The sequence below is a fragment of the Hyperoodon ampullatus genome (assembly GCF_949752795.1).
Source record: "Hyperoodon ampullatus genome assembly, chromosome: 2".
Taxonomy (NCBI): domain Eukaryota; kingdom Metazoa; phylum Chordata; class Mammalia; order Artiodactyla; family Ziphiidae; genus Hyperoodon; species Hyperoodon ampullatus.
In genome coordinates, this window is record NC_136915.1 from 76718486 (window position 1) to 76745077 (window position 26592).

Below are 26592 nucleotides of genomic sequence, written 5' to 3' on the forward strand. Positions count from 1 at the left end.
AACACTAGATTTTATAGTGATTTGTTACTTAATTCTAAATATTTTCTCATTTCCATTGTGATTTTTTTCTTCTCATGATGTTTTTAAGTTACCAAAGTTTATTTTACTGCTCTTAATACTGTCAGTTTAAAACTTAATTGCACTGTAAACAGAGAATATAGCCTTCTTGAGTTGAGGGTCCAGGTGTAGTATTTTCAAACCTTGTTTTATAAAGCCTAAATTATTTTATCTATTACAATTGAGTCATCTAATAGCTTTATGTGGATGACTATACAAACATGTATCTCTAGTTCACTCTTTTGAGTGTCAGGTATACAATTTTCTATACACTTATGAGACTAATTTCCTGTATGTCCTATAGGCACTTCAGCCCTAACAAAATCAAAACTAAAACATTATCTCCACCTACCCTGAGTATCCTCCTCCTTCTTTTTTATTCTCTATTTTTAGAATGGTGATCTACATTCTACATAACTGTTCAAGCAAAAATTATTAAATTTGTCTTTTATTCCTCTCTCACACAAGCTGAATGAACTGAACTGAGTGATTCAACTGCTGTGAATTATATTTCCTAATTATTTCTTGAAGCCACCCTTTCCTCTCTATTATTACAGGCCCTCATCATTAATCCCTTGGCCTTGCATTATACTCCCAAGCAGCCTTAGTCCTGTCATCTCTCCCTTTCTCCTTCTCTTTTATCTTTACTCCTTCTACCACTTATATGTTGAAATGCATGTCTGATAAGTTCATTCTTTTGATTAAAAATCTTTGATCACTGTCTACAGGATAAAGTCAAAATACAGTACAACATATAAGATCCTTTACCTGAGAAAATTCATCTACTGTGCAAGTAGAAACTTTTTAGGCTTGATATACTGTTAAACATGCTATTTTAAATTCTTAGACATACAATTCTATTAAAAGCCTAATGTCAAGAAGTATTTAAATAGAGCTGTTGCCTCATATATGATATCTTACATCTTATATTCTTATGATCAAGAAGAAGTTATGATCTTTGGATTAGGCCCCATTTCCCAAAACAGCCTGGCACCAATTATTGAGAGAATACAGGTTAAATCTTTAGCCCCATCAAAAAATTTAAAATAGGTAAGGAGGAAGAATGGGCATAGGTTAGGGCTTACTACCTTGCAGGAGTCAAAGACAATGAGGCAATGTTTTGAATCATGACTGCAAATCATAAAATCTCAAAGGCAACAGAGGAAAAAAAATTTTGGAAAATTAAGTAATAAGTAAAAACATGGCCCATGCATCCTTTAACCTGGCTTTATATAAAAAAAGAAAATGATCCAAAACCATACTGATAACAAGGAGATGACACAGTCCTTCCTAGGACACATACCATCTATAACTAAAATTACAACAGAATAATCCATGTTCATAAAATTAACCTTTAAAGATAATAAAAGATAAATTAGGTTCTGTATCCTCCGTATGAGAACACAGGTAAATATGATTCATTCCAGGAAGGTTTTCATGACAAATGATTAAATGAATGCAGGCTCATAAAAGATAAAGTTATATTAATCTGTTAATTACTACTTTGTTAATTATCATTTTTATTACTCAAAACAATTTCCTTCTTCCCAGAATGATGACATCAATACATTTCTGTATTTTACCTCCTATTACCTCTCTATTATTACAAGTAGATACAATGTAGTTTTTTAGATTTTTGAACTATCAACATCCAATACGTTTTAAAATTAGACAATAAGAATAGATATTTGCTAAAGAAATCAGCCAACCCCGAAAGACAGCTGTGGAATAAGAAATAGACCTTACAGTTTACAAAGAGAGGGAGAAAGCACCAGGATGGTACTATTCCTAGAAACTATGCCTACTGCTTTGACACTATGGGGACTTTATTGCTCTGATTTATTTATTGTGAAGCCAAATTCACTTTCTCACTGTTAATGTTGCATCTATGACTCTGGATCAGATGTGAATGTCTATTTATATGTTTATGTATGCATATGTTTTGGTTTATATTTTTGAACTAGGGTGAGGTCCAGAAGCTTTATCTCTATGTCATATAGCTTTGACTCATAAAATGATTTTTTTAAAGAACTTAAATGTTTCATCTCAGAAGCTCATGTCCTATGTAGTCTTAAGAAAAAGCCCCTCTACATCAAGCGTTAAGCCAAAGTAAGAATTTCAAATATACAAGGAAATCTGATATATGTGCTACAGACTTAATTGTATTTATTCTAGAATATGAGATTCAAATGATATATGCATGTTTAAAAATTGGAAGCATTCTGCATTAAAAATTCAATGGCGTTTAGGCCCTGAAATTTGATTTCAAGCTCCAAGCATGTGTTATTAGTAGTCGTTGTGCAGAACAAATAAATCAGCTGTGACCTAACCAGGACTATAATGTAGCTAATACCTTTTCTATTTTCTAGAGATCACTGTTGCATACCTTCTGACATAACAGAAAAAATTTAGTCCGATTAGATATAAACTTTAAAGAGAATCTTTCTTAAACCTATTACATAAAAGCATGTTTTACTAATCAAGTTTAATTTCTATATTTATTTAAATTAATTATATCCCCACCAACATTTTACCTCTGGTCCTCGAGAGCCAGATGGTCCTTGGGGTCCTGGGTTACCTGTTTGGCCCTAAAACGTGGGGGTGGGTGGGAGAAATCAAAGTATAAACATTAATTTAATAAATATGATTTAAAAAGGAAACATATGGTAAGCAAAAAGCACTAAATATATTATGCCACACAAAGTTGTAATGACTTTCTGGCAAACAACACTCAATATATAATAATATGCCAACGTTTTAATGACTATTCAGAAAGACTTAATTTATAACCATCATCATTGTAGAAAACTTATTATATAGAGATATGTGTCCATATATATATATATATATATATATATATATATATATATATATATATATATTTACTCCTAAATGTTAGGGCTACAAACAAATTAATGGAAATCAAATCAAGGAAAAAAATTGTGTGTGTGGGTATGTGTTACCCAGAGATAAGACAGTAAACTTTGACTTAAAGTAGGGAACTCTAGATGAAGAACTGTTTCCATAAAGAGCCAGGGTCCTCTGATTGTCTCTGAAAATTCCTTTCTCCTTTGATAACTATAAGGGGCCTGATTTTGTAATTAAGAATCACCTGGATTTAAATCCTTGTTGCTTAATCTCTCTCAGCCTCAGTTTTCTCACCAATAAAACAGGAATAATAACAACAGTAGTAACATTCTTACAGAGTCATTATAAGGATTAAATGAGACAATAAATGTATAAGTGTTAAGCACAGTGCCTAGCACATAGAAAGTACTCATTAAATGTTAATCAATTTTATAACCATTAATCCTTCCCTTCACATCCTCTCTCCTCTCCTGGATGATACCTAGAATTCCTAGATTGCTTTAATCCTTTAACTAAACTTCTGAGGATTCAGTTTCAATAACTCTGCAGCCATTTTCTGACATTCAGGCTAACAATGTGAAATCAGGGCTGGAGAAGAAGGTCCGTGGAAAGAGAAGTAGGTAAAAGCCTGCTACTAGAGAGGGCTGGTGATGCTCTCAAGAGAGGAAACTACAGAACAGGGAAGGCTGGTAGTCTGATACCCTTGTTTTCATAAAAAATATTGAATTCATTATTTGTCATATTAAATTTCTATGTGAGCTTTAAATTTGACTTAAATAGGTCTCAGAATACATAAAATTGCTTGCATTTCTTATACATAAAATTTTATATATAATATGGGTTTATCCACTTTCCAAGAAGTAAAGCACAGTTTTCCATATGTACTAAATTCAGTCTTGTAGAGTGCTAGAGTATCTGGAGTTAAACAGTACACAATACAACTACTGCAATCAAATCTAGAGAAAAGTAATAAAGTATTATGCAGAAGTTCACTGAAGTTCCCCTAAATAAACAATATTATAATCCATCATACTCCATCATAATCAGTATCTAAGGGAGTCAAATTCTTAAAATGAATATTACCTCCAAGAGATAGAGATGAAGTTCTCACTGAGGCCCTCTAGTGGCAAAATCTAAACAAGACACTAAATTTACAAGCTTGAGGAAAAATCAGCATACACTAGGCCTTTGTTTTCAGAAAAGTTGATTGACAACCTGATATTTAAAAATATAAATTGTGGAATAATTTTATTCATCCTTCAGAAAAAGATTTCATTTTGAAAAACTTCAATGGCAAGTTTCCTTGAATGTCAATTCTCCTTTATAAAAACTGAGTTTTCAAGTAACTTTTAGAGAATTGAATAATGATTAAAAGTAAACTTCTACAAATGACAGCAACTTCTAGCTAAAAAAAAAATGGAAAGGACATAATTGTATTTATTTTCTCTTTTAAAAAAATAATATTTCTTAACAACTTCAGATTGGTAGTTTCCTCTAGTTTTTAAATACTTGCAGATAAAAAGCTTCCCTATTCCAGAATGTTAAAATCCTTCTGGATCAGGACATTCTTTTATCTTGAAAACATTCTTTTATGTTATAACTTAGATCCATTTGGAAACAGTATCAGTGATACCAACATTTTATATAACAGAGAACCAAAAGTAGGAGATATAAAATAAGAAAGACATTCTTATGACTTTGGCTTTCTTTGCATGATAGTAAACAAATGATTTAGATAGGCACTAACTTGTATGATTTATTTTTAATATGATTACTGATATTGTGTACGTAATTTTTCATTAAACAGGTGTCTCCTTCCATAATGAGGAAAGTCAAACAACTACAATTTTTTCTAAAAATAGATAGAAACAAGTGATAAATAAAGTAAAAGTCTAAAGGCAAGGCCATCTCATAAATATTAATTCATAAGTCTCTATCCTATCTTCAGTCCAAAGTATGTATATTTTGAAGATCTGAATAAAAAAAACAAAAAATAGCCAACTGTTTCCTACCAAACTAATCCCTGCTGACATTAAAATATTTTTATTATAATAGTACAAAAAAGGTATAACACGAGCAAGCAAAAGCCTCACGCTCACCATTTCATGTTCCCTGCATCACTGCCTTAAAGAACCACATTAGAGTTTCTGGTGATTCCAGGAAAAAAAAAAAGTAAGGTTTTAAGACAATGTGCTAAAGGTAAAACAGGCTGTCTTTGCTTTAGTTTAGACTAGAGCAACGTTGGTAAGTATTATTACTAAGAGAGGATTAAAGAGTCACAGAGCTGCAAGGAACCTTACATATGATATAGACTGACTCTCATTTTAAACATGAGAAACTGGATACCATGGTGTTTAAATGTCCAAGGTCACAGCAGGTCAGTGTCAGGGCTGGAACTAAAATCTACATGTTATTCAGACCAGCAATTCCCCCTCTCCCACCCTAATAAACATGTTATCAATATAAATTGAATCAAAGAGTAAGGAAGACATTAAAAAGGTTTACCTTATATAAGCATGATCTTTGACTCTGGTTTTCTCAAGTAATTAATTACAAAGTGTAAGAGAATAATATAAATTATTTATTACTGAGTATTGACCTTAGAAAATGTGTCATACCACTTCCTTTTGCTGTTATCAAAAGTTAGAAAACCCTCACATTAGAAAAAAATGAAGATATAAGAACGGTCAATCACTGCAGATATTGAAAGTTCCTTTTATGTGGTTTAGAATCATCCTCGAGAAATAGAAGCTTTTTGTTAGCTTGACCTATACTCGTGCCCCTTCTGAGATTCAACACCACGGCACAAGTCTGGGTGAATGGCTGACTGAGTGAAAACTAGTTAAGGCAAAACGCACCACCAACATGTCATTAGATAAATAGATGCCAACAATTGTTCTTTGGATTAAATAATTCCTGGGAAATGTATATGAAATGCTGTCAATGTTAGAAGTCATAAAGAATGGTGTATGTAACTTAATGCTGCTTCCTTTGATGCAAAAATAAACAATCCAAAGATGAGACGGTGGAGTTAGAGGGAACATAATGAATTGCTTGGGAAAACAACACTCTTTTATGTTATATTAATAAATTATGATTTTGTATCTAAGTTTTTGTATCTACAATCACCTTCACAGAGTTGTAATCAATATTAAAACCCTAAAACAATCTTAAAACATTAAAGCCCAGAACACTATGGCACAGTGGCTAAGTGCATGGGCTCTGACATATGTGATTTCCTAGGTTTGCCCAGGTGGCTACTAACTAACTATGGGACCTTGGGCAAGTTATTTAACTCTCTGTGTCTCAGTTTCCATAATTGGTAAAATAGGAATAATAATAGTCCCAACTTCATATGATTGTTTTAAGGATTAAATTAGACGTATAGACCTTAGAAGAGCACCTGGCACTTTGTAAGCACTCAGTAAATGTTAGCTATAATAATTATTATGATTTTTAATATGCAGATAAATACCTTTAACTCATGTTTTAACCATTTTTCATTTAAATGTTTTTAATTATTCAGTAACTTTAGTTTTATAGTTTCTTGGGCTTCAAGTTAACTACAATACACGGTATCCTTTTATTTCAATTAATTGATGGTCAAAGGTTAAAAAAAGACAAGGGACTAGAATATTTGGGCCCATAAGAGAGTGTGACATGTTATTTTTTCTTCTGAATGTTTCCTTAATGAAACATATCTGGATAAATTAAAATATTATTTAAGGTGCCTTATATTTTCTGACTTAAAATCTACTGCTTAGTTTAAATACTGTCTATAATAGATCAACCAAGATCTTTAAGGCTCACAGAAATTTGGCTTTGGCCTGGGATGGGGTGGGGTGAGGAGGGTGAGATTCAATAATCTATGGAATGTTAGCTAAAAACTTCAAGAATTAGCTATATTCTAAATGTGGAGAGATAAACGCCACACTGGTAGTCTTACATCCTACTTCTTACATTCCACAAACAACAACAGGTTTCCAGACTCATGCCATAGTGTGTACTCCATGAATCAGAAAGAGCAAACCAAAAGTTCAAACCTACTGAAGGTCCTGGCTTTCCTCTCATCCCTGGTGGTCCAGGAAAACCCCTAGTGCCCTAAAAGAAAAGAACAGTACAGTGAAGACAAAAACTATTATACGACAGAAGGCAGATATGCCTCTATTTACAAATTACTAAAAAAATTCATGGAATTATAATAAAATAATTGAGAAAACTGCTTTAAACAAGACTTGTAAAACCATATTGATACCATATCCTAAAAAAAATATAATCAATGATTAAAATATCAGTACTCCTTTCTTTTTAAAGAATTTATACATTTTCACTGGCTTTTGTTGTATTTATATAAAATTAACGGTAAAAACATTACCTTGTCTCCAGGATACCCTGGTTCTCCTGGCTCTCCCACAATGCCTTGTTCACCCTGGAGAGCACAATTTCACGTGAAGACACTTAAGCAATGCAAATGTGGCAATATTATAAGAAGGCAAATACTAGTTATACAAGAGTTAATTTCTCTATTTTTCCTACTTCTGAGAAAAATTATATAATTGATAGTACAGATTAGATCCCATATTTTTTAAAACAAGTATTTTATAAGTTGTGTGGATTCAAAAGAAAAGTAAATGTGATAAGAAATCATCTCTATGACAATGTAAATATTTAAATCACCTTATCACCTTTGATTCCAGGTAGGCCCTTATTCCCCAAAAGACCCTAAAAAAGAAAGTGATACTTTGTGACATCATAGAAAAATCAAAGTGAAATATCCATTATAAAAATAGAAACATACCATTGGGCCAGGGATTCCAGAAGGTCCAACTGGTCCCATAGGGCCAACACTGCCCTGAAAAGCAATAAGAAAAGAAAGGCATCCTTGAGCACCCAACTAGAATTAAAAAGAGAACATGGTAAACTTAATTAACCCAGATGGTGGTCCATCTCACTAAGCTCCCACACATGCCTTATTCTTCAACAACTTCTTTTCCTTTTCACATTTATAAATCATACCAATCATTCAAATTTTAATGAGGTCTATCCTGTTTCCTGAAGCCTACTCATACGGATCTTGTCCACGAGCCTCCTCCCCTTCCTTGAGCTCCTTTAATACTTACTACCCACACCATTCATTTTGAAGTATTTCTCCAGAGAGATAATATCTTGATGATAGGGTCAATACTTTAGTGCCATGTTCCCAGGAAGTATTCAATAAACACTTCATTTGATTGTCTTAGATTTTTCTTTCACCCATTTATTCAGCAAACATTTATTGGGAAGTTACTATGTGCCAGGCATTCCAATGATTTTATTTCATGACTTACAACTTGCAGACAATAAAATTTACTATAATTTTAGGGAACTGAGTAGTAAACAAAAGGCTCTGCTCTTCTGCGTTTCTCTCATTCATTCATCATTTAATATTTATTGAGCATAATATGTAACAAACATTGTAGTGTTGTATAGTAGTGTTGAGGAAACAAATGTGAAAGGGACAGAGACACCAATGTCAAGGTTTTCAATTTAATGCTCCAAAGCAAGATTACTCAAAAACATTAACTACCACTATCATCTCCTGCAAACAACAGACCTAGAAAAACTTCTTTAATATGACATCTTAGAATGTAAAGGACAACTTATAAGGGTTTTTGAAAGTAAAATTTTAAAAAATAGTGGAAATGTCTTGATTGTTTGGAGCCCACTAAATTTTTGTGTTATTGATGCCTTCATTTTCCTTCTTTCTCTTGCAACCTCTCTGTGCCTGGCTAACGTATCATCCTTCATCTTCAAATACCGAGTTGCTTTAAACCTCCATTTCATGCTTTCCAAGTGTTAAGGAACTTTTAAAGGTGTATTTGCAGCAATGATGAAAATGTTGCCCTTTTTAGTTGTAATCCAAATTTCTTAGGATAGCATCCCAGGCCCTTCCTACTAGTTTTCCATCAACCCTTTCAGTCTCATGTCCTTCCATTCATCCCTACTCTCCTTTGACTTCTTCCTCCTCCAAACCCAACATTCTAGACACAATGGGCTGTGTTCTAGCCTCTGAACATGCTCTCCCTTACCACGTGCTCCAACCCTTTGAAGATACAGTTACCACTACTGGAACGTCCTTCTTCTTACAGTACTGAGTATACTGCCCTGTTTTTGGTTTTTTGTTTTCTTTTTTCTGTTTTCCTAATCTGTGCATTACGTGAGAGCAGAAGCATGTTTTATTCATTTTTTTATATCTCTGACCCAACATAATAACTGGCACATAATAGTTTTTAAATAAACTATGGAATGAACACTGGAGGAAGTGATCAACTTCAAAAATAAATTTAAAACTGATTTCCAGAGGTCTACGTCCTGACATAATGGCACATTTCTAATAGTCCACATTTATATAACTACAAATTTCAGAACGGAAAATATGACATCTTTACTTTGGGGTGAGTCTTAAAGTCTGTGAAATATAACTACTATATATTTCCAACATGTGTAAGCCTGAAATACATGAGACTGCGAGAGGCAGAGTAATACTTTCCAACTTAATGAACAGATATGCAGTATTAATACATCATTGACAAATTCTATCAATAGGAAATAATTATTCTTATAATTACAATGGCTAGTTTATTCAAAGTTCATAGCTTTAAAACTTATGATAGTTTAAAAAATACAGGGCTCTTGCCTCCAGAGACTGGTGGAGTCGGGTGGGAAGCTTTAAAGCAGTTTCGTGCTGGGCCTCACCCCAGATTTTCTGATTTGATTCCTCCCCAGTGAGGCCCAGCATCGGTTCAAGATTCCCACATGATTCCACTGCAGGCTGAGAATCAAAGTCTAAGCACAATGACCTTGAAGTCCTTTCACAGAGGACCAGAGAGAAGTTTGGAAAAGGACGAAATATTCTGAAGCCCTGGTCTATAGTGTGTATGTGTATGTTTCTTTGTATGGTTTTGTCTATTTAGGTTTGCTTTTACCATTTGTCCTAGGGTTCGGACTGTTCGTTTTTTGTTGTTGCTGTTGTTTGTTTTCTTCTTATGAGTGTGTGTATATGTTTATTTGTGTGATTTTGTCTGTTTAGTTTTACTTTTACCATTTGGTTTGGGGTTCTATTGTTTGTGCATTTTTCTTTTTCTTCCCCTTCTTTTTTCTTCCTTTTCATCTGACCCATGTGGGTGGCAGGGTCTTGGTGCTCCAGCCAGGTGTCAGGTCTGAGCCTCCAAGGTGGGAGAACCGAGTCCAGGACACTGGACCACCACAGACCTCCTAGCCCCAAGTAATATCACTCGGTGAGAGCTCTCTCAGAGATCTCTGTGTAAACACTAAGACCTAGCTCCAACCAACGGCCAGCAAGCTCCAGTGCTGGATGCGCCAAGCCAAACAACCAGCAAGACCGGAACACAACCCCACCTACTAGCAGAGAGGCCACTTAAAGTCATACTAAGTCCACAGATACCCCAAAATTCACCACTGGATGCGGCCCTGCCCACCAGAAGAACAAGATCCAGCCCCACCCACCAGAACACAGGGACCAGTCCCCTCTGCCAGGAAGCCTACACAAACCACTGAACCAACCTCACAACTAGGGGGCAGATACCAAAAACAACAGGAACTAGAACCTGCAGCCTGTGAAAAGGAGATGCCCAATACAGTAAGTTAAACAAAATGAGAAGAAAGAGACATATGCAGCAGATGAAGGAGCAAGGTAAAAACCCACCAGACCTAACAAATGAAGAGGAAATAGGCAGTCTACCAGAAAAAGAATTCAGAATAATGAAAATAAAGGTGATCCAAAATCTTGGAAGTAGAATGGAGAAAATACAAAAAGCATTTAACAAGGACCTAGAAGAATTAAAGAGCAAACAAACAATGTTGAACAACAAAATAAATGAAATTAAAAATTCTCCAGAAGGAATCAATAGCAGAATAACTGAGGCAGAAGACCAGATAAGTGACCTGGAAGATAAAATTGTGACATAACTACCGCAGAGCAGAGTAAAGAAAAAAGAATGAAAAGAATTGAGGACAGTCTCAGAGACTTCTGGGACAACATTACATGCACCAACATTTGAATTATAGGGGTCACAGAAGAAGAAGAAGAGAAAAAGAAAGGGTCTGAGAAAATATTTGAGGAGAGTATACTTGCAAACCTCCTTAACAGGGGAAAGGAAATAGTCGATCAACTCCAGGAAGTGCAGAGAGTCCCATACAGGAGAAATCCAAGGAGAAACATGCCAACACACATATTAATCAAACTATCAAAAATTAAATACAAAGAAAAGATATTAAAAGCAACAAGAGACAAGCAAAATATATATATATATATATATATAGAAGGGAATTCCCATAAGGTTAACAGCCGAACTTTCAGCAGAGACTCCGCAAGCCAGCAGGGAGTGGCAGGACATATTTAAAGTGACAAAAGGGAAAAACCTACAACCAAGATTACTCTACCCAGCAAGGATCTCATTCAGATTCCAGGGAGAAATTAAAACCTTTACAAACAAGCAAAAGTTAAGAGCACCACCAAACCAGTTTTATAACAAATGCTAAAGGAACTTCTCTAGGTGGTAAACACAAGAGAAGGAAAAGACAAACAAAAACAAACCCAAAACAATTAAGGAAATGGTAATAGGAACATACATATCGATAATTACCTTAAATGTAAATGGTTTAATTGCTCCAACCAAAACATACTGACTGGCTGAATGGATACAAAAACAAGACATGTATATATGCTGTCTACAAGAGACCGACTTGAGAACTAGGGGCACATACAGACTGAAAGTGAGGGGATGGAAAAAGATATTCCATGCAAATGGAAGTCAAAAGAAACTGGAGTAGCAATACTCATATCAGACAAAATAGACTTTAAAATAAAGACTGTTATAAAGAACAAAGAAGGATATGACATAGTTATCAAGGAATCAGTCCAAGAAGAAGATATATCAATTATGAATATTTATGCACCCAACATAGGAGCACCTCAATACATAAGGCAAATGCTAACAGCCATAAAAGGGGAAATTGACAGTAACACTGTAATAGAAAGGGACTTTAACACCCCAGTTCCAGAAATGGACAGATCATCCAAAATGAAAATAAATAAGGAAAAACAAGATTTAAATTATAAATTAGACCAGATGGACTTAACTGATATTTGTAGGACATTCCACCAAAAACAACAGAACACACTTTCTTCTCAAGTGCTCAAGGAACATTCTCCAGGATAGATCATATCTTGGGTCACAAAATGAGCCTTGGTACATATAAGAAAATTGAAATTGTATCAAGTATCTTTTCCTACAACAACACAATTACAGGAAAAAAACTGTAAATAATACAAACCCATCAAAGCTAAACAATAAAATACTAAATAGCCAAGAGATCACTGAAGAAATCAAAGAGGATATCAAAAAATACGTAGAAACAAATGACAATGAAAACATGATGACCCAAAACCTATGGGATGCAGCAAAAGCAGTTCTAAGAGAGAAGTTTAGAGCTATACAATCCTACCTCAGGAAACAAGAAACATCTCAAATAAACAACCTCACCTTACACCTAAAGCAATTAGAGAAAGAAGAACAAAGAAAACCCAAAGTCAATAGAAGGAAAGAAATCATAAAGATCAGAAATAAACGAGAAAGAAATGAAGGAAACAATAGCAAAGTGAATAAAACTAAAAGCTGGATATTTGGGAAGGTAAACAAAATTGATAAACCACTAGCCAGAAAAGGCAGAACACTCAAATCAATAGAATTAGAAATGAAAAAGAAGAAGTAAGAACTGATTCTGCAGAAATACAAAGGATCATGAAAGATTACTACAATCAACTCTATGCCAATAAAATGGACAACCTGGAAGAAATGCACAAATTCTTAGAAAAGCACACCCTTCCAAGACTGAACCAGGAAGAAATAGAAAATATAAACAGACCAATCTCAAGCACTGTAATTGAGACTATGACTAAAAATCTTCCAACAAACAAAAGCCCAGGACAAGATAGATTCACAGGGGAATTCTATCAAACATTCAGAGAAGAGCTATCACCTATCCTTCTCAAAGTATTCTAAAATACAGCAGAGGAAGGAACACTCCCAAACTATTTCTATGAGGCCACCAGCACCTTGATACCAAAATCAGATAAAGATGTCACAAAAAAAGAAAACTACAGGCTAATTCCACTGATGAACATAGATGCAAAAATCCTCAACAAAATACTAGCAAACATAATCCAACAGCACATTAAAAGGATCATACACCATGATCAAGTGGGGTTTATCCCAGGAATGCAAGGATTCTTCAGTATATGCTAATCAATCAATGTGATACACCATATTAACAAATTGAAGGAGAAAAACCATATAATCATCTCAATAGATGCAGAAAAAACTTTTGACAAAATTCAACACCCATTTATGATAAAAATTCTCCAGAAAGTAGGCACAGAGGGAAGCTAGCTCAACATAATAAAGGCCATATATGACAAACCCATGGCCAACATCATTCTCAATGGTGAAAAACTGAAACCATTTCCTCTAAAATCAGGAACAATACAAGGTTGCCCACTCTCACCACTATTATTCAATATAGTTTCGGAAGTTTTAGCCACAGCAATCAGAGAAGAAAATGAAATAAAAAGAATCCAAAATGGAAAAGAAGAAGTAAAACTGTCACTTTTTTGCAGATGACATGATACTTTGTATAGAAAATCCTAAACATGCTACCAGAAGACTACTAGAGCTAATCAATGAATTTGGTAAAGTAGCAGGATACAAAATTAATGCACAGAAATCCCTTGCATCCCTATACAGTAATGATAAAAAATCTGAAAAAGAAAATAAGGAAACACTCCCATTTACCATTGCAAGAAAAAGAATAAAATACCTAGGAATAAACGTACATAAGGAGACAGAAGACCTGTATGCAGAACACTATAAAACGCTGATGAAAGAAATTAAAGATGAGACAAACAGATTGAGAGATATACCACGTTCTTGGATTGGAAGAATCAATACTGTAAAAATGACTATACTATCTAAAGCAATCTACAGATTCAATGCAATCCCTATCAAACTACCAATGGCATTTCACAGAACTAGAACAAAAAATTTCACAATTTGTATGGAAACACAAAAGACCCTGAAGAGCCAAAGTAACCTTGAGAAAGAAAAATGGAGCTGGAGGAATCAGGCTCCCAGATTTCAGACTATACTACAAAGTTACAGTAATCAAGACAGTATGGTATTGTCACAAAAACAGAAAGATAGATCAATGGAACAGGATAGAAAGCCCAGAAATAAACCCACGCACATACTGTCACCTTATCTTTGATAAAGGAGGCAAGAATATACAATGGAGAAAAGACAGCCTCTTCAATAAGTGGTGTTGGGAAAACTGCACAGTTACATGCAAAAGAATGAAATTAGAACACTTCCTAACACCATACACAAAAATAAACTCAAAATGGATTAAAGACCTAAATTTAAGGCCAGACACTATAAAACTCTTAGAGGAAAACATAGGCAGAGCACTCTATGACATAAATCACAACAAGATCCTTTCTGACCCACCTGCTAGAGATATGGAAATAAAAATACAAAGAAACAAATGGTACCTAATAAAACTTAAAAGCTTTTGCCAGCAAAGGAAACCATAAACAAGATGAAAAGACAACACTCAGAATGGGAAAAATATTTGCAAATGAAGCAACTGACAAAGGATTAATCTCTAAAATATACAAGCAGCTCATACAGACCAATATCGAAAAACAAACAACACAATCCAAATATGGGCGTAAGACCTAAATAGACATTTCTCCAAAGAAGACATAGAGATGGCCAGAAAACACATGAAGGATGCTCAACATCACTAATCATTAGAGAAATGCAAATCAAAACCACAATGAGGTATCACCTCACACCGGTCAGAATGGCCATTATCAAAAAATCTACAAACAGTAAATGCTGGAGAGGGTGTGGAGAAAAGGGAACTCTTGCACTGTTGGTGGGAATGTAAATTGATACAACCTCTATGGAGAACAGTATGGAGGTTCCTTAAAAAACTAAAACTAGAACTAACATATGACCCAGCAATCCCACTACCGGGCCTATACCCTGAAAAAAACATAATTCAAAAGGACACATGCACCCCAATGCTCATTGCAGCACTATTTACAATAGACAGGACATGGAAACAACCTAAATGTCCAACGACAGATGAATTGATAAAGATGTGGTATGTGAACACAATGGAATATTACTCAGCCATAAAAAGGAACTAAATTAGGTCATCTGTAGAGATGTGGATGGACCTAGAATCTGTCATACAGAGTGAAGTAAGTCAGAAAGAGAAAAACAAATACAGTATGCTAACACATATATATGGAATCTAAAAAAAAAATCGTTCTGACGGACCTCGGGGCAGGACATAAATAAAGATGCAGATGTAGAGAATGGACTTGAGGACACAGGGAGGGGGAAGGGTAAGCTGCGACAAAGTGAGAGAGTAGCACTGACATATATACATTACCAAATGTAAAACAGATAGCTAGTGGGAAGCAGCTGCATAGCACAGGGAGATCAGCTCGGGGCTCTCTGACCACCTAGAGGGGTTGCATAGGGAGGGTGGAAGGGAGGTGCAAGAGGGAGGGGATATACGTGGATATATGTATACATATAGCTGATTCATTTTGTTATACAGCAGAAACTAACACAACATTGTAAACCAATTATACCCCAATAAAGATGTTAAAAAAATACAATAAACGTCTCTGTGTGGAAATTATACAGCAAAAATTCATGTAAGGAATGGAAAGGAATATCTTAAAAACAAACAAACAAATATTTCTTTATTGTCCTGTTATTTATTCTATACACAATATCCTAAATTTTTGTTTCAGTAAATATATTACTGTGCATAGTCTGGCATGTACAGTTGAATGTACTTTGTATGCACAATATGCTATTTTACTTTTTAGTGACTCTGAAAAATCACAAAGTAGTAAGTTTCAGAAGGTATCAAAAAACATATTCAGGGCGGAGTCAAGATGGTGGTGTGGAAAGTCAGAGAGATCGTGTCTCCCCACAAGTAGGCCACCTGCCAGATGCTGGTGATGGACCCTGACGTCCAAGGAGATTGGTGGAACCCCCAAGCGAACCAGTAGGATGTGGCAGGACTGAGGGGGCAGTAGAAGTGGAGGCTGGAAAGGACCAGTGCCCCTACGGTTGGCTGATGGGGGGAGGGGTTCCCATGCTGGAGGGACCCTTGGGGGCTCAGATCACGGGGGAGCATGCACAGTGTTTCCCCTTCCCAATCGGCTGGGGAAGTCTGCCCAGCTCTCAAAGGCCAGGTATTATGCCTTCAGAGGCCCCCTGTGGGCCCCATTGCTCCTGGGGGCATAGGAGGGAGGCCAGGGAGAACAGGAGGTCTAGGCCACATGGGTCCTCGGGGTATAGGAGGGAGAGCAGGAGAGACAAGCAGGAGGTACCCTCCAGGACCAGAAGAGCAGGAGAGGAGCGGAGGGCGACAACCCTGCCCACTGGAACCCAGAAAGCCGGCTGGGATAGCAGGTGGGGTCCCCCACCCTCTGACACCAGAGGCAGGAGGCACATCTGGGCCCCTTCTGTTCTGTAGAGCCTAAGCCCCACCCCCACCCCCCACAGGGCCTTTTCAAACCCTGTGGATCCTAAGCATGGGCCCCGCTCTCCACCATCAATAGCCAAGGTCTTTTCCACCTTTTTCTTTTTTTCCTTGTTTTTCCTCTTTTTTTTTTTTACTACTCTGGTTCTGTTTTACCTTCCGGTTGTTGTTTCAAGTATATTTTAATTTTTATATTCTTTCTAACATATCTGTTAGTATCCTCCTCTAATTTTATTTTTTACTTTGTTATTGTTCCCCCCCTTTGTTTTTTCTGCCCTTCGCAGCTTGCGGGACCTTGGTTCATGAGCTGGGGTTTGGGCCGAAGCTCCTGGGATGGGAGCTCCGAGTGTGAACCACTGGACTAACAGAGAACCTCAGACCCCAGGGAATATTCATTGGCGTGAGGTCTGCCAGAGGTCCTCATCTCAGCACCAATACCCAGTTTTACCCAACAGCTCAAAAACACCAGTGTTGGAAGACTCAGGGCAAACAACCAGTAAGACAGGAAAACAATACAACTCACCAAAAAAAAAAAAAAAAATGAGACGGCAAAAAAATATGTCACAGATGAAGGAGCAAAGACCAAATAAATGAAGAGGAAATAGCAATCTAACTGAAAAGGAATTTAGAGTAATGATAGTAAAGATGATCCAGACTCTCAGAAATAGAATGGAGGCATGGACCGAGAAAATACAAGAAATGTTTAGCAAAGACCAGAAGACCTAAAAGAACAAACTGAGATGAATAACGATAAGTGAAATGAAAAATACACCAGAAGGAATCAATAACAGTATAACTGAGGCAGAAGAACGAATAACTGAGCTAGAAGACGAAATGGTGGAAATAACTGCCTAGGAGCAGAACAAAAGAAAAAAGAATGAAAAGAATTGAAGACAATCTCAGAGACCTCTGGAACAACACTAAATGCATAAACATTTGAATTATAGGGGTCGCAGAAGAAGAAGAGAAAAAGAAAGGGTCTGAGAAAATATCTGAAGAGAGTATAGACGAAAACTTCCTTAACATGGGAAAGGAAACAGTCAGCCAAGTCCAGGAAGTGCAGAGAGTCCCATACAGGATAAACCCTAGGAGAAACACACCAATTCACATATTAATCAAAATACCAAAAATTAAATTCAAAGAAAAAATATTAAAAGCAGAAAGGGGAAAACAAAAAATAACATACAAAGGAAACCCCATAAGGTTATCAGCTGATTTTTCAGCAGAAACTCTGCAGGCCAGAAGGGAGTGGCAGGATATACTTGAAATGATGAAAGAGAAAAACCTACAACCAAGATTACACTACCCAGCAAGGATCTCATTCAGATGTGACAGAGAAATCAAAAGCTTTTCAAACAAGCAAAAGCTAAGAGAATTCAGCACCATCAAACCAGCTTTACAATAAATGCTAAAGAAACTTCTCTAGGAGGAAACACAACAGAAGAAAAAGACCCATAAAAACAAACCCAAAACAATTAAGAAAATGGTAATAGGAACATACATATTGATAATAACCTTGAATGTAAATGGATTAAATGCTCCAACCAAAAGACACAGACATGCTGAACAGATACAAAAACAAGACCCATATATATGCTGTCTACGAGAGACCCACTTCAGACCTAGGGACACATACAGAATGAAAGTGAGGGGATGGAAAAAGATATTCCATGCAAATGGAAATCAAAAGAAAGCTGGAATAGCGATAATACTATCAGATAAAACAGACTTTAAAATAAAGACTGTTACAAGAGATGAGGGATACTACATAATGATCAAAGCATCAATCCAAGAAGATGTAACAATTATAAATGTTTATGCACCCAGCATAGGAGCACCTCAATACATAAGGCAAATGTTAACAACCATGAAAGGAGAAATTGACAGTAACACAATAATGGTAGGGGACTTTAACAACACCCCACTTTCACCAATGGACAGATCATCCAAACAGAAGATAAATAAGGAAACACAAGCTTTAAATGACACAATAGACCAGATAGATTTAATTGATATTTATAGAACATTCCACCCAAAAGTGGCAGAATACACTTTCTTCTCAAGTGCACAAGGAACATTCTCCAGGATAGGCCACACCCTGGTCACAAATCAAGCCTCTGAAAATTTAAGAAAAGTGAAATCATATCAAGCATTTTTTCTGACAACAATGCTATGAGACTGGAAATCAATTACAGGAAAAAAAAAACGCTGTAAAACACACAAATACGTGGAGGCTAAACAGTGCGCTACTAAATAACCAAGAGATCACTGAAGAAAACAAAGAAATAAAAAAATACATAGAAACAAATGATAACTAAAACACAATGACCCAAAACCTATGGGACGCAGCAAAAGCAGCTCTAAGAGGGAAGTTTATAGCAATTCAATCTCACCAAGAAACAAGAAAAATCTCAAATAAACAATCTAACCCTACACTTAAAACAACTAGAGAATGAACAAGGAAAACCCAAAGTCAGAAGGAAAGAAATCATAAACTTCGGAGCAGAAATAAATGAAATAGAAATGAAGAAAGCAATAGCAACAATCAATAAAACTAAAAGCTGGTTCTTTGAGAAGATAAACAAAATTGATAAACTACTAGCCAGACTCATCAAGAAAAATAGAGAGGATGGAAATCAATAAAATTATAAATGAAAAAGGAGAAATCATAAGTGACACCACAGAAATACAAAGGATGATAAGAGACTACTACAAACAACTATATGCCAATAAAATGGACAACCACGAAGAAATGGACAAATACTTGGAAAGGTACAATTTTCCAAGACAGAACCACGAAGAATTAGAATATACAAACAGACCTATCACAAGTAATGAAATTAAAACTGTAATTAAAAATCTTCCAACAAACAAAGGTCCAGGACCAGATGGCTTCACAGGCAAATTCTATCAAACATTTAGAGAAGAGCTAACACCAATCCTTCTCAGCCTTTTCCAAAAAAATTGCAGAGGGAGAAACACTCCCAAGTTCATTCTATGAAGCCACCATGACCAATATTTGGTATTTTCTGATACCAAAACCAGAAAAAGGTATCACAAAAAAGGAAAATTATAGACCAATATGACTGATGAACATAGATGCAAAAAACCTCAACAAAATACTAGCAAATCGAATACTACAACATATTAAAAGGATCATATACCATGATCAAGTGGGATTTATCCCAGGGATGCAAGGATTCTTCAGTATACGCAAATCAAACAGTGTGATACACCATATTAAGAAATTGAAGGATAAAAACAATATGATCATCTCAATAGATGCATAAAAAGCTTCTGACAAAATTCAACACCCATTTATGATAAAAACTCTCCAGAAAATGCACATAGAGGGAACCTACCTCAACATAATAAAGGCCATATATGACAAACCCACAGCAAGCATCATACTCATGGTGAAAAACTGAAACTATTTCCACTAAGGTAAGGAACAAGACAAGGATGTCCACTCTCACCACTCTTATTCAACATAGTTTTGGAAGCCGTAGCCATGGCAATCAGAGAAGAAAAAGAAATAAAAGGAATACAAATTGGAAAAGAAGAAGCAAAACTGTCACTGTTTGCAAATGACATGATACTATACAGAGAAAATCCTAAAGATGCCATCAGAAAACTACTAGAACTAATCAACGAATTTGGTAAGGCTGCAGGACACAAAATTAATGCACAGAAATCTCTGGCATTCCTATACACGAACAATGAAAAAATCAGAAAGAGAAATTAAGGAAACAATTCCATTTACCATCACAACAAAAAGAATAAAATACCTAGGAATAAACCTACCTAAGGAGGTGAAAGACTTGTACTCAGAAAACTATAAAACACTGATGAAAGAAATCAAAGATGACATAAACAGGTGGAGAAATATACCACATTCTTAGACTGGAAGAATCAATATTGTGAAAATGACTATTCCACCCAAAGCAATCTACAGATTCAATGCAATCCCTATCAAACTACCAGTGGCATTCTTCACAGAACTAGAACAAAAAATTTTACAATTCTTATGAAAACACAAAAGATCCCAAATAGCCAAAACAATCTTGAGAAAGAAAAACAGAGCTGGAGGAATCAGGCTACCCAACTGCAAACTATACTAAAAACTAAAGTAATCAAGACAGTATGGTACTGGCACAAAATCAGAAATATAGATCAATGTTACAGGACAGAAAGCCCAGAGATAAATCCACGCACATATGGTCACCTTATTTTTGATAAAGGAGGCAAGAATATACAATAGAGAAAAGACAGCCACTTCAATTAGTGGTGCTGGACAGTGGAATTAGTGGAAAACTGGACAGCTACATGTAAAAGAATGAAATTAGAACACTCCCTAAGACCATACACAAAAATAAACTCCAAATGGATTAAAGACCTAAATGTAAGACCAGACACTATAAAACTCTTAGAGGAAAACATAGGAAAACACTCTTTGACATAAACCACACAGCAAGATCTTTTTTGACCCACCTCCTAGACTAATGGAAATAAAAACAAAAATAAACAAATGGGACCTAATGAAACTTAAAAGCTTTTGCACAGCAAAGGAAACCATAAACAAGATGAAAAAAACAACCCTCAGAATGGGAGAAAATATTTGCAAGTGAAACAACGGACAAAGGATTCATCTGCAAAATATACAGACAGCTCATGGAGCTCAATATCAAAAAAACAAACAATCCAAGTAAAAAAAGGGTAGAAGACCTAAGTAGACATTTCACCAAAGAAGACATACAGATGGCTGAGAGGCACATGAAAAGATGCTCAGCATCCCTAATTATTAGAAAAATGCAAATAAAAACTACAATGAAGTATCACCTCATACAGGTCAGAATGGCCATTATTAAAAAATCTAGAAACAGTAAATGCTAGAGAGGATGTGGTGAAAAGGGAACCCTCCTGCACTGTTGGTGGGAATGTAAATGGATACAACCACTATGGAGAACAGTATGGAGGTTCCTTAAAAAACAAAAAATAGAACTACCATATGACCCAGCAATCCTACTACTGGGCATATACCCTGAGAAAACCATAATTCAAAAAGAGTCATGGGGCTTCCCTGGTGGCGCAGTGGTTGAGAGTCCGCCTGCCGATGCAGGGGACACGGGTTCGTTCCCTGGTCCGGGAGGATCCCACATGCCGTGGAGCGGCTGGGTCCATGAGCCATGGCTGCTGGGCCTGCGTGTCCGGAGCCTGTGCTCCGCAGCGGGAGAGGCCACAGCAGTGAGAGGCCCGCATACCGCAAAAAAAAAAAAAAAAAGAGCCATGTACCAAAATGTTCATTGCAGCTCTATTTACAATAGCCAGGACACGGAAGCAACTTAAGTGTCCATCAACAGATGAATGGATAAAGAAGATGTGGCACATATATACAATGGAATATTACTCAGCCATAAAAAGGAACAAAACTGAGTTATTTGTAGTGAGGTGGATGGACCTAGAGTCTCTCATACAGAGTGAAGTAAGTCAGAAAGAGAAAAACAAATACTGTATGCTAACACATATATGTGGAATCTAAAAAGAAAAAAAGAAAATGGTCACAAGAACCTAGGGGCAAGATGGGAATAAAGATGCAGACCTACTAGAGAATGGACTTGAGGATATGGGGAGGGGGAAGGGTAAGCTGGGACAAGGTGAGAGAGTGGCATGGACATATATACACTACCAAACATAAAATAGATAGCTAGTGGGAAGCAGCTGCATAGCATAGGGAGATCAGCTCGGTGCTTTGTGGCCACCTAGAGTGGTGGGATAGGGAGGGTAGGAGGGAGGGAGATGCAAGAGGGAAGAGATATGGGGACATATGTATATGTATAACTGATGCACTTTGTTATAAAGCAGAAACTGACACACCATTGTAAAGCAATTATACTCTAATAAAGATGTTAAAAAATAAAAACAAAAAAACCCAAGAAAACAGAAAATAGAACTATCATATGATCCAGCAATCCCACTACTGGGCATATACCCTGAGAAAACCATAAGCCAAAAAGAGACATGTACCACAATGTTCATTGCAGCACTATTTACAATAGCCAGGACATGGAATCAAACTAAATGTCTATCAACAGATGAATGGATAAAGATGTGGTACATATATACAATGGAATATCATTCAGCCATAAAAAGAAACAAAATTGAGTTACTTGTGGTGAGGTATTTGGACCTAGAGTCTGTCATACAGAGTGAAGTAAGTCAGAAAGAGAAAAACAAATACCGTATGCTAATGCATATATATGGAATCTAAAAATTAAAAAATGGTACTCATGAACATAGTGGCAGGGCAGGAATAAAGATGTAGAGATAGAGAATGGACTTGAGGACATGGAGCGGGAGGGAGAAGCTGGGGCTAAGTGAGTGTAGCATCAACATATACACACTCCCAAAAGTGAAATAGTTAGCTAGTGGGAAGCAGCAGCATTGCACAGGGAGATCAGCTCGGTGCTTTGTGACCACCTAGAGGGGTGGGATAGGGAGGGTGGGAGGGAGAGTCAAGAGGGAGGGGATATGGGGATATATGTATGCATATGGCTGATTCACTTTGTTGTGCAACAGAACTAACACAGTACTGTGAAGCAATTATACTCCAGGAAAGATCTATTAAATAAAAAATTATTCATTATAAAAGACTTAGAAAAATGAAGAATTAGAAAGTAAAATGGTATGGGTATAGAAACTTCCAAGCAACATAAGACATTTTGTGGCATGTCACAAGTTGCTTGGAAAATCCTACTCCTAAAAAACTATAGCCCTCTGAAAGTGATCCATGATCAGTTAATAGCTGTTTTCAGTTCCACAAAGATAAACTGAAAGTCATTCAGCACTACCTACCTACCACACTTCTCTTCCATAAGAAGATGGAATAGACGAAGGAATAATTTCATACATAAGAGTTTAGCTGAGGGTGTCAGGGATATAGCAACAGAGGCAAAAAAGCCTCCCACACAGTGCCAACTAACAGAGAACTTTTGAGTCAAAGTCAGTCAAAGAAACAGAGAGACCCAAGGAGAGGTTCTTTGTGCAAAACAGCAGTCACTGGCCAATCACAGTTCATGAGTGAACACATAGTGGAAAAGACTGAATTCCATATTGGGCTTTTCAACCATTCCCACCCACTCACAGGCGATAATCACTGTCACTAATTAAAAAACCAAATGACAATAAGAATCAACTGCATGGAAAAAAACAATTTAAAGAAAGCAGTATCATCTCATCAGAAACTATACCTGCTGGAAGGGAACACCTGAGAGATAAAGCAGAGGCTGTAGTTCTGGGCAAACAGATAAACTCTTTACTAGGAAACACAAAAGTTCACATAATCTTTCTCAATTGTCTACAAAACCTCACCTCCTTCCATTCTGCTCCCATCACCCCATACTTCCTAGGCTGCCATCCTGTTACTCCTTTTTTCATTTCCCAAACATTCCAGTTTCCCCCTCTCCTGTGCATTTGTATACAGCATTCTTCTGCCTAAGAGCCCTTTTCCCTTTTCCAGTCCACCAATCCTCATATATAATCTTCAGAACAGCTTAAAAGACATCTCCTTTGTGAAGCCATTCAGACTCTCTGCTATAACACAAATTGCTCCATTCTCAGTGGCTTTACTTTAGTCCATTATAGCAGTAATCATATTGTATGATATTGCCATTAGATTATAAAGCTGCCAAAAACAGGAATCTTAATTTGTTTGTAATTTTAGGTCTAGCATCTAATTCATCATTTGATACACAGGTAGGTGCTCACATTATTTTGATTAAAATTTTTAATAAATGTAGAATAGAGGAAGTAATAATACCTGCTCTACCTACTTCACAAATGAGATACATATGTGAAAGTACTTTGAAAGTATAAAGTACCATCTATATCACTGCAGAAGAGATGATGACTACAAAAATGACTGTTAGTGTCATTAGCCATTTTCATTTCTGTAGAATCTCTGCGCACCTACCAAAGAGTGAGTGGAGAAAGGGAAAGGACAGAAAGCCCAGTTTTACTGAGCATTATTATGTGTCAGGCACTGTTTTAAGTCCTGTCACTGAAAGATGAGTAAGAGTTAAATATTAGGCAGAAAAGTAAAGTTAAAGTGTTTCAGGTAGACAAGTGCAAAGGCCATGTAGTAGGGAGGCTGCATGACATCTGAGAACAAACAGCTTTGCTAGTGCACAGAGTATGTTCTCAAGATGCAGATAAGAACCACCATGTTAAGAATTTTGGTCTTGATCTTAAGCATAATAACAGAACTTTAGAGCTAACCAATTTAATGCTAATAGGTTAAATCAAGAATGCACAGAGAGTATCTTTGGAGTCCAATTCCCTTCCCCTACTTCCTGTCTCTCCCCACTGATAGGACCAGTGACCACCACTTACAGGTTTAGCCCTATTCTAAGTTCACAGGAAAAATAAAGTTGGTTCTTTGGGTTCCACCTTCACATAGAGCTTCTCATGACGTCTAAAGAAATCTCTTAAGAGAGATAGTATATATTTTAAGGTATTGTAAGTTTTAAGGAGGTGGTATAGCACAATAGAGAGAATTTTGGACTCTGGATGTACGTCATCTGGCTTCAAATCCGGGCTCAACGTTTATAAGCTAAGTGGTCTTAGGTTGTTCTGAGAATTAAATGACCTAACCCATGTGACTAGCACATAGAAAATACTAAATGAAAGTGAGCTGTTATTGCTGATTTTATTATAATTACTACACTAATATTATTATGAAAGAGAAAACTTTAAATGTCCTAGACTTACTCAGGTTCCTTAACTCTTAATTCTATAATGTTGCCATCTCAAATGGGCAAGTTAAAACGTGTTATCCTGATTTTTTACCATCGTTCCAATAACTGAACTCCTGACTTATTCCTTTGGCCAAGCTGCCACCTTCTGACTTGGGGCAGTTAAGGTGGGGAAACAACATTAAATTTGGAGTCAGAAGACCTGTGTTCAAGTTCAAGCTAAAAATACCAGAGCTATAATTTATGGCACAAAACTCTAGAGTCTTAATTACCTACTTCACATAATAGAGCAAGCTCTAAATTGATTTTTTTAATTAATTAATTTATTTTTTATTTATTTTTGGCTGCATTGGGTCTTTGTTGCTGTGCGCGGGCTTTCTCTAGTTGCGGTGAGCGGGGGCTACTCTTCGTTGCGGTGCATGGGCTTCTCATTGTGGTGGCTTCTCTTGTTGTGGAGCACAGGCTCTAGGTGCGCGGGCTTCTGTAGTTGTGGCATGCGGGATCAGTAGTTGTGGCTTGTGGGCTCTAGAGTGCAGGCTCAGTATTTGTGGCGCATGGGCTTAGTTGCTCCGTGGCATGTGGAATCTTCCTGGACCAGGGCTCGAGCCCGTGTCCCCTGCATTGGCAGGCGGGTTCTTAACCACTGCACCACCAGGGAAGCCCTAAATTGATTTTTAAAGAAAACCCTACCTCTGCCAATGGTCATGCCCTATTTTAGATGAATAGAAATAGTTTAAAGATTCTATTTTCATTAGGCTCCTTACATGTCATAAAAGTATGTCAATCTTATCTTTAGCTAGCTCAATGTTAAAGCATATGGCTCTTAATTTATCTAAAATATCTGTAATTTATTTCCTGTCATGAACCAGAAGCTTGGATGAGAGAAATATATTTATGAAGATGTATCAAAAGTAACAGTCTGTTCACTCCAATGCATAATCAAAAATTTATCAGAGAGCTACATATCTGGACTACATTGTTTTGGCCTCCATAGAATTGCTTTTAAACTGTACTTTGCTGACATCAGAAATTCAGTGAAACTCAAGAGTTGAATTCACTGTATAAAAACTGATTAAGTGAACAAATAATATAGTCACTTTTTTTAAGTACAATAAATAAGTTAGGTATTAAAATGTTTAATGGCACTGGTGAAGTTCAGCTCCGACCTTTTGTCCAGGATGGTTTTCCTAACCATTTATTCAATTTTATTTCATAAAGCCTACTGTTATCATGTGCTTTTGTTTAGACCTATCTGCCACTCTAGACCAGATGGTATGAAAGGCTG

At 36.3% G+C, this 26592-nt stretch overlaps 1 protein-coding gene across 1 annotated transcript in view; it reads right to left on the reverse strand.

Moving 5' to 3' along the window:
- COL24A1 (collagen type XXIV alpha 1 chain) overlaps positions 1-26592 on the reverse strand; it is a gene marked incomplete at both ends in the record, with an annotated part of 398140 nt that overhangs the window by 259072 nt on the left and 112476 nt on the right. Inside the window, 5 exons of the mRNA XM_079698762.1 lie at positions 2592-2645; positions 6973-7026; positions 7301-7354; positions 7603-7647; positions 7724-7777. Of these exons, the coding sequence (XP_079554888.1) occupies positions 2592-2645; positions 6973-7026; positions 7301-7354; positions 7603-7647; positions 7724-7777 (261 nt within the window). The remainder of the gene's footprint in view (positions 1-2591; positions 2646-6972; positions 7027-7300; positions 7355-7602; positions 7648-7723; positions 7778-26592) is intronic.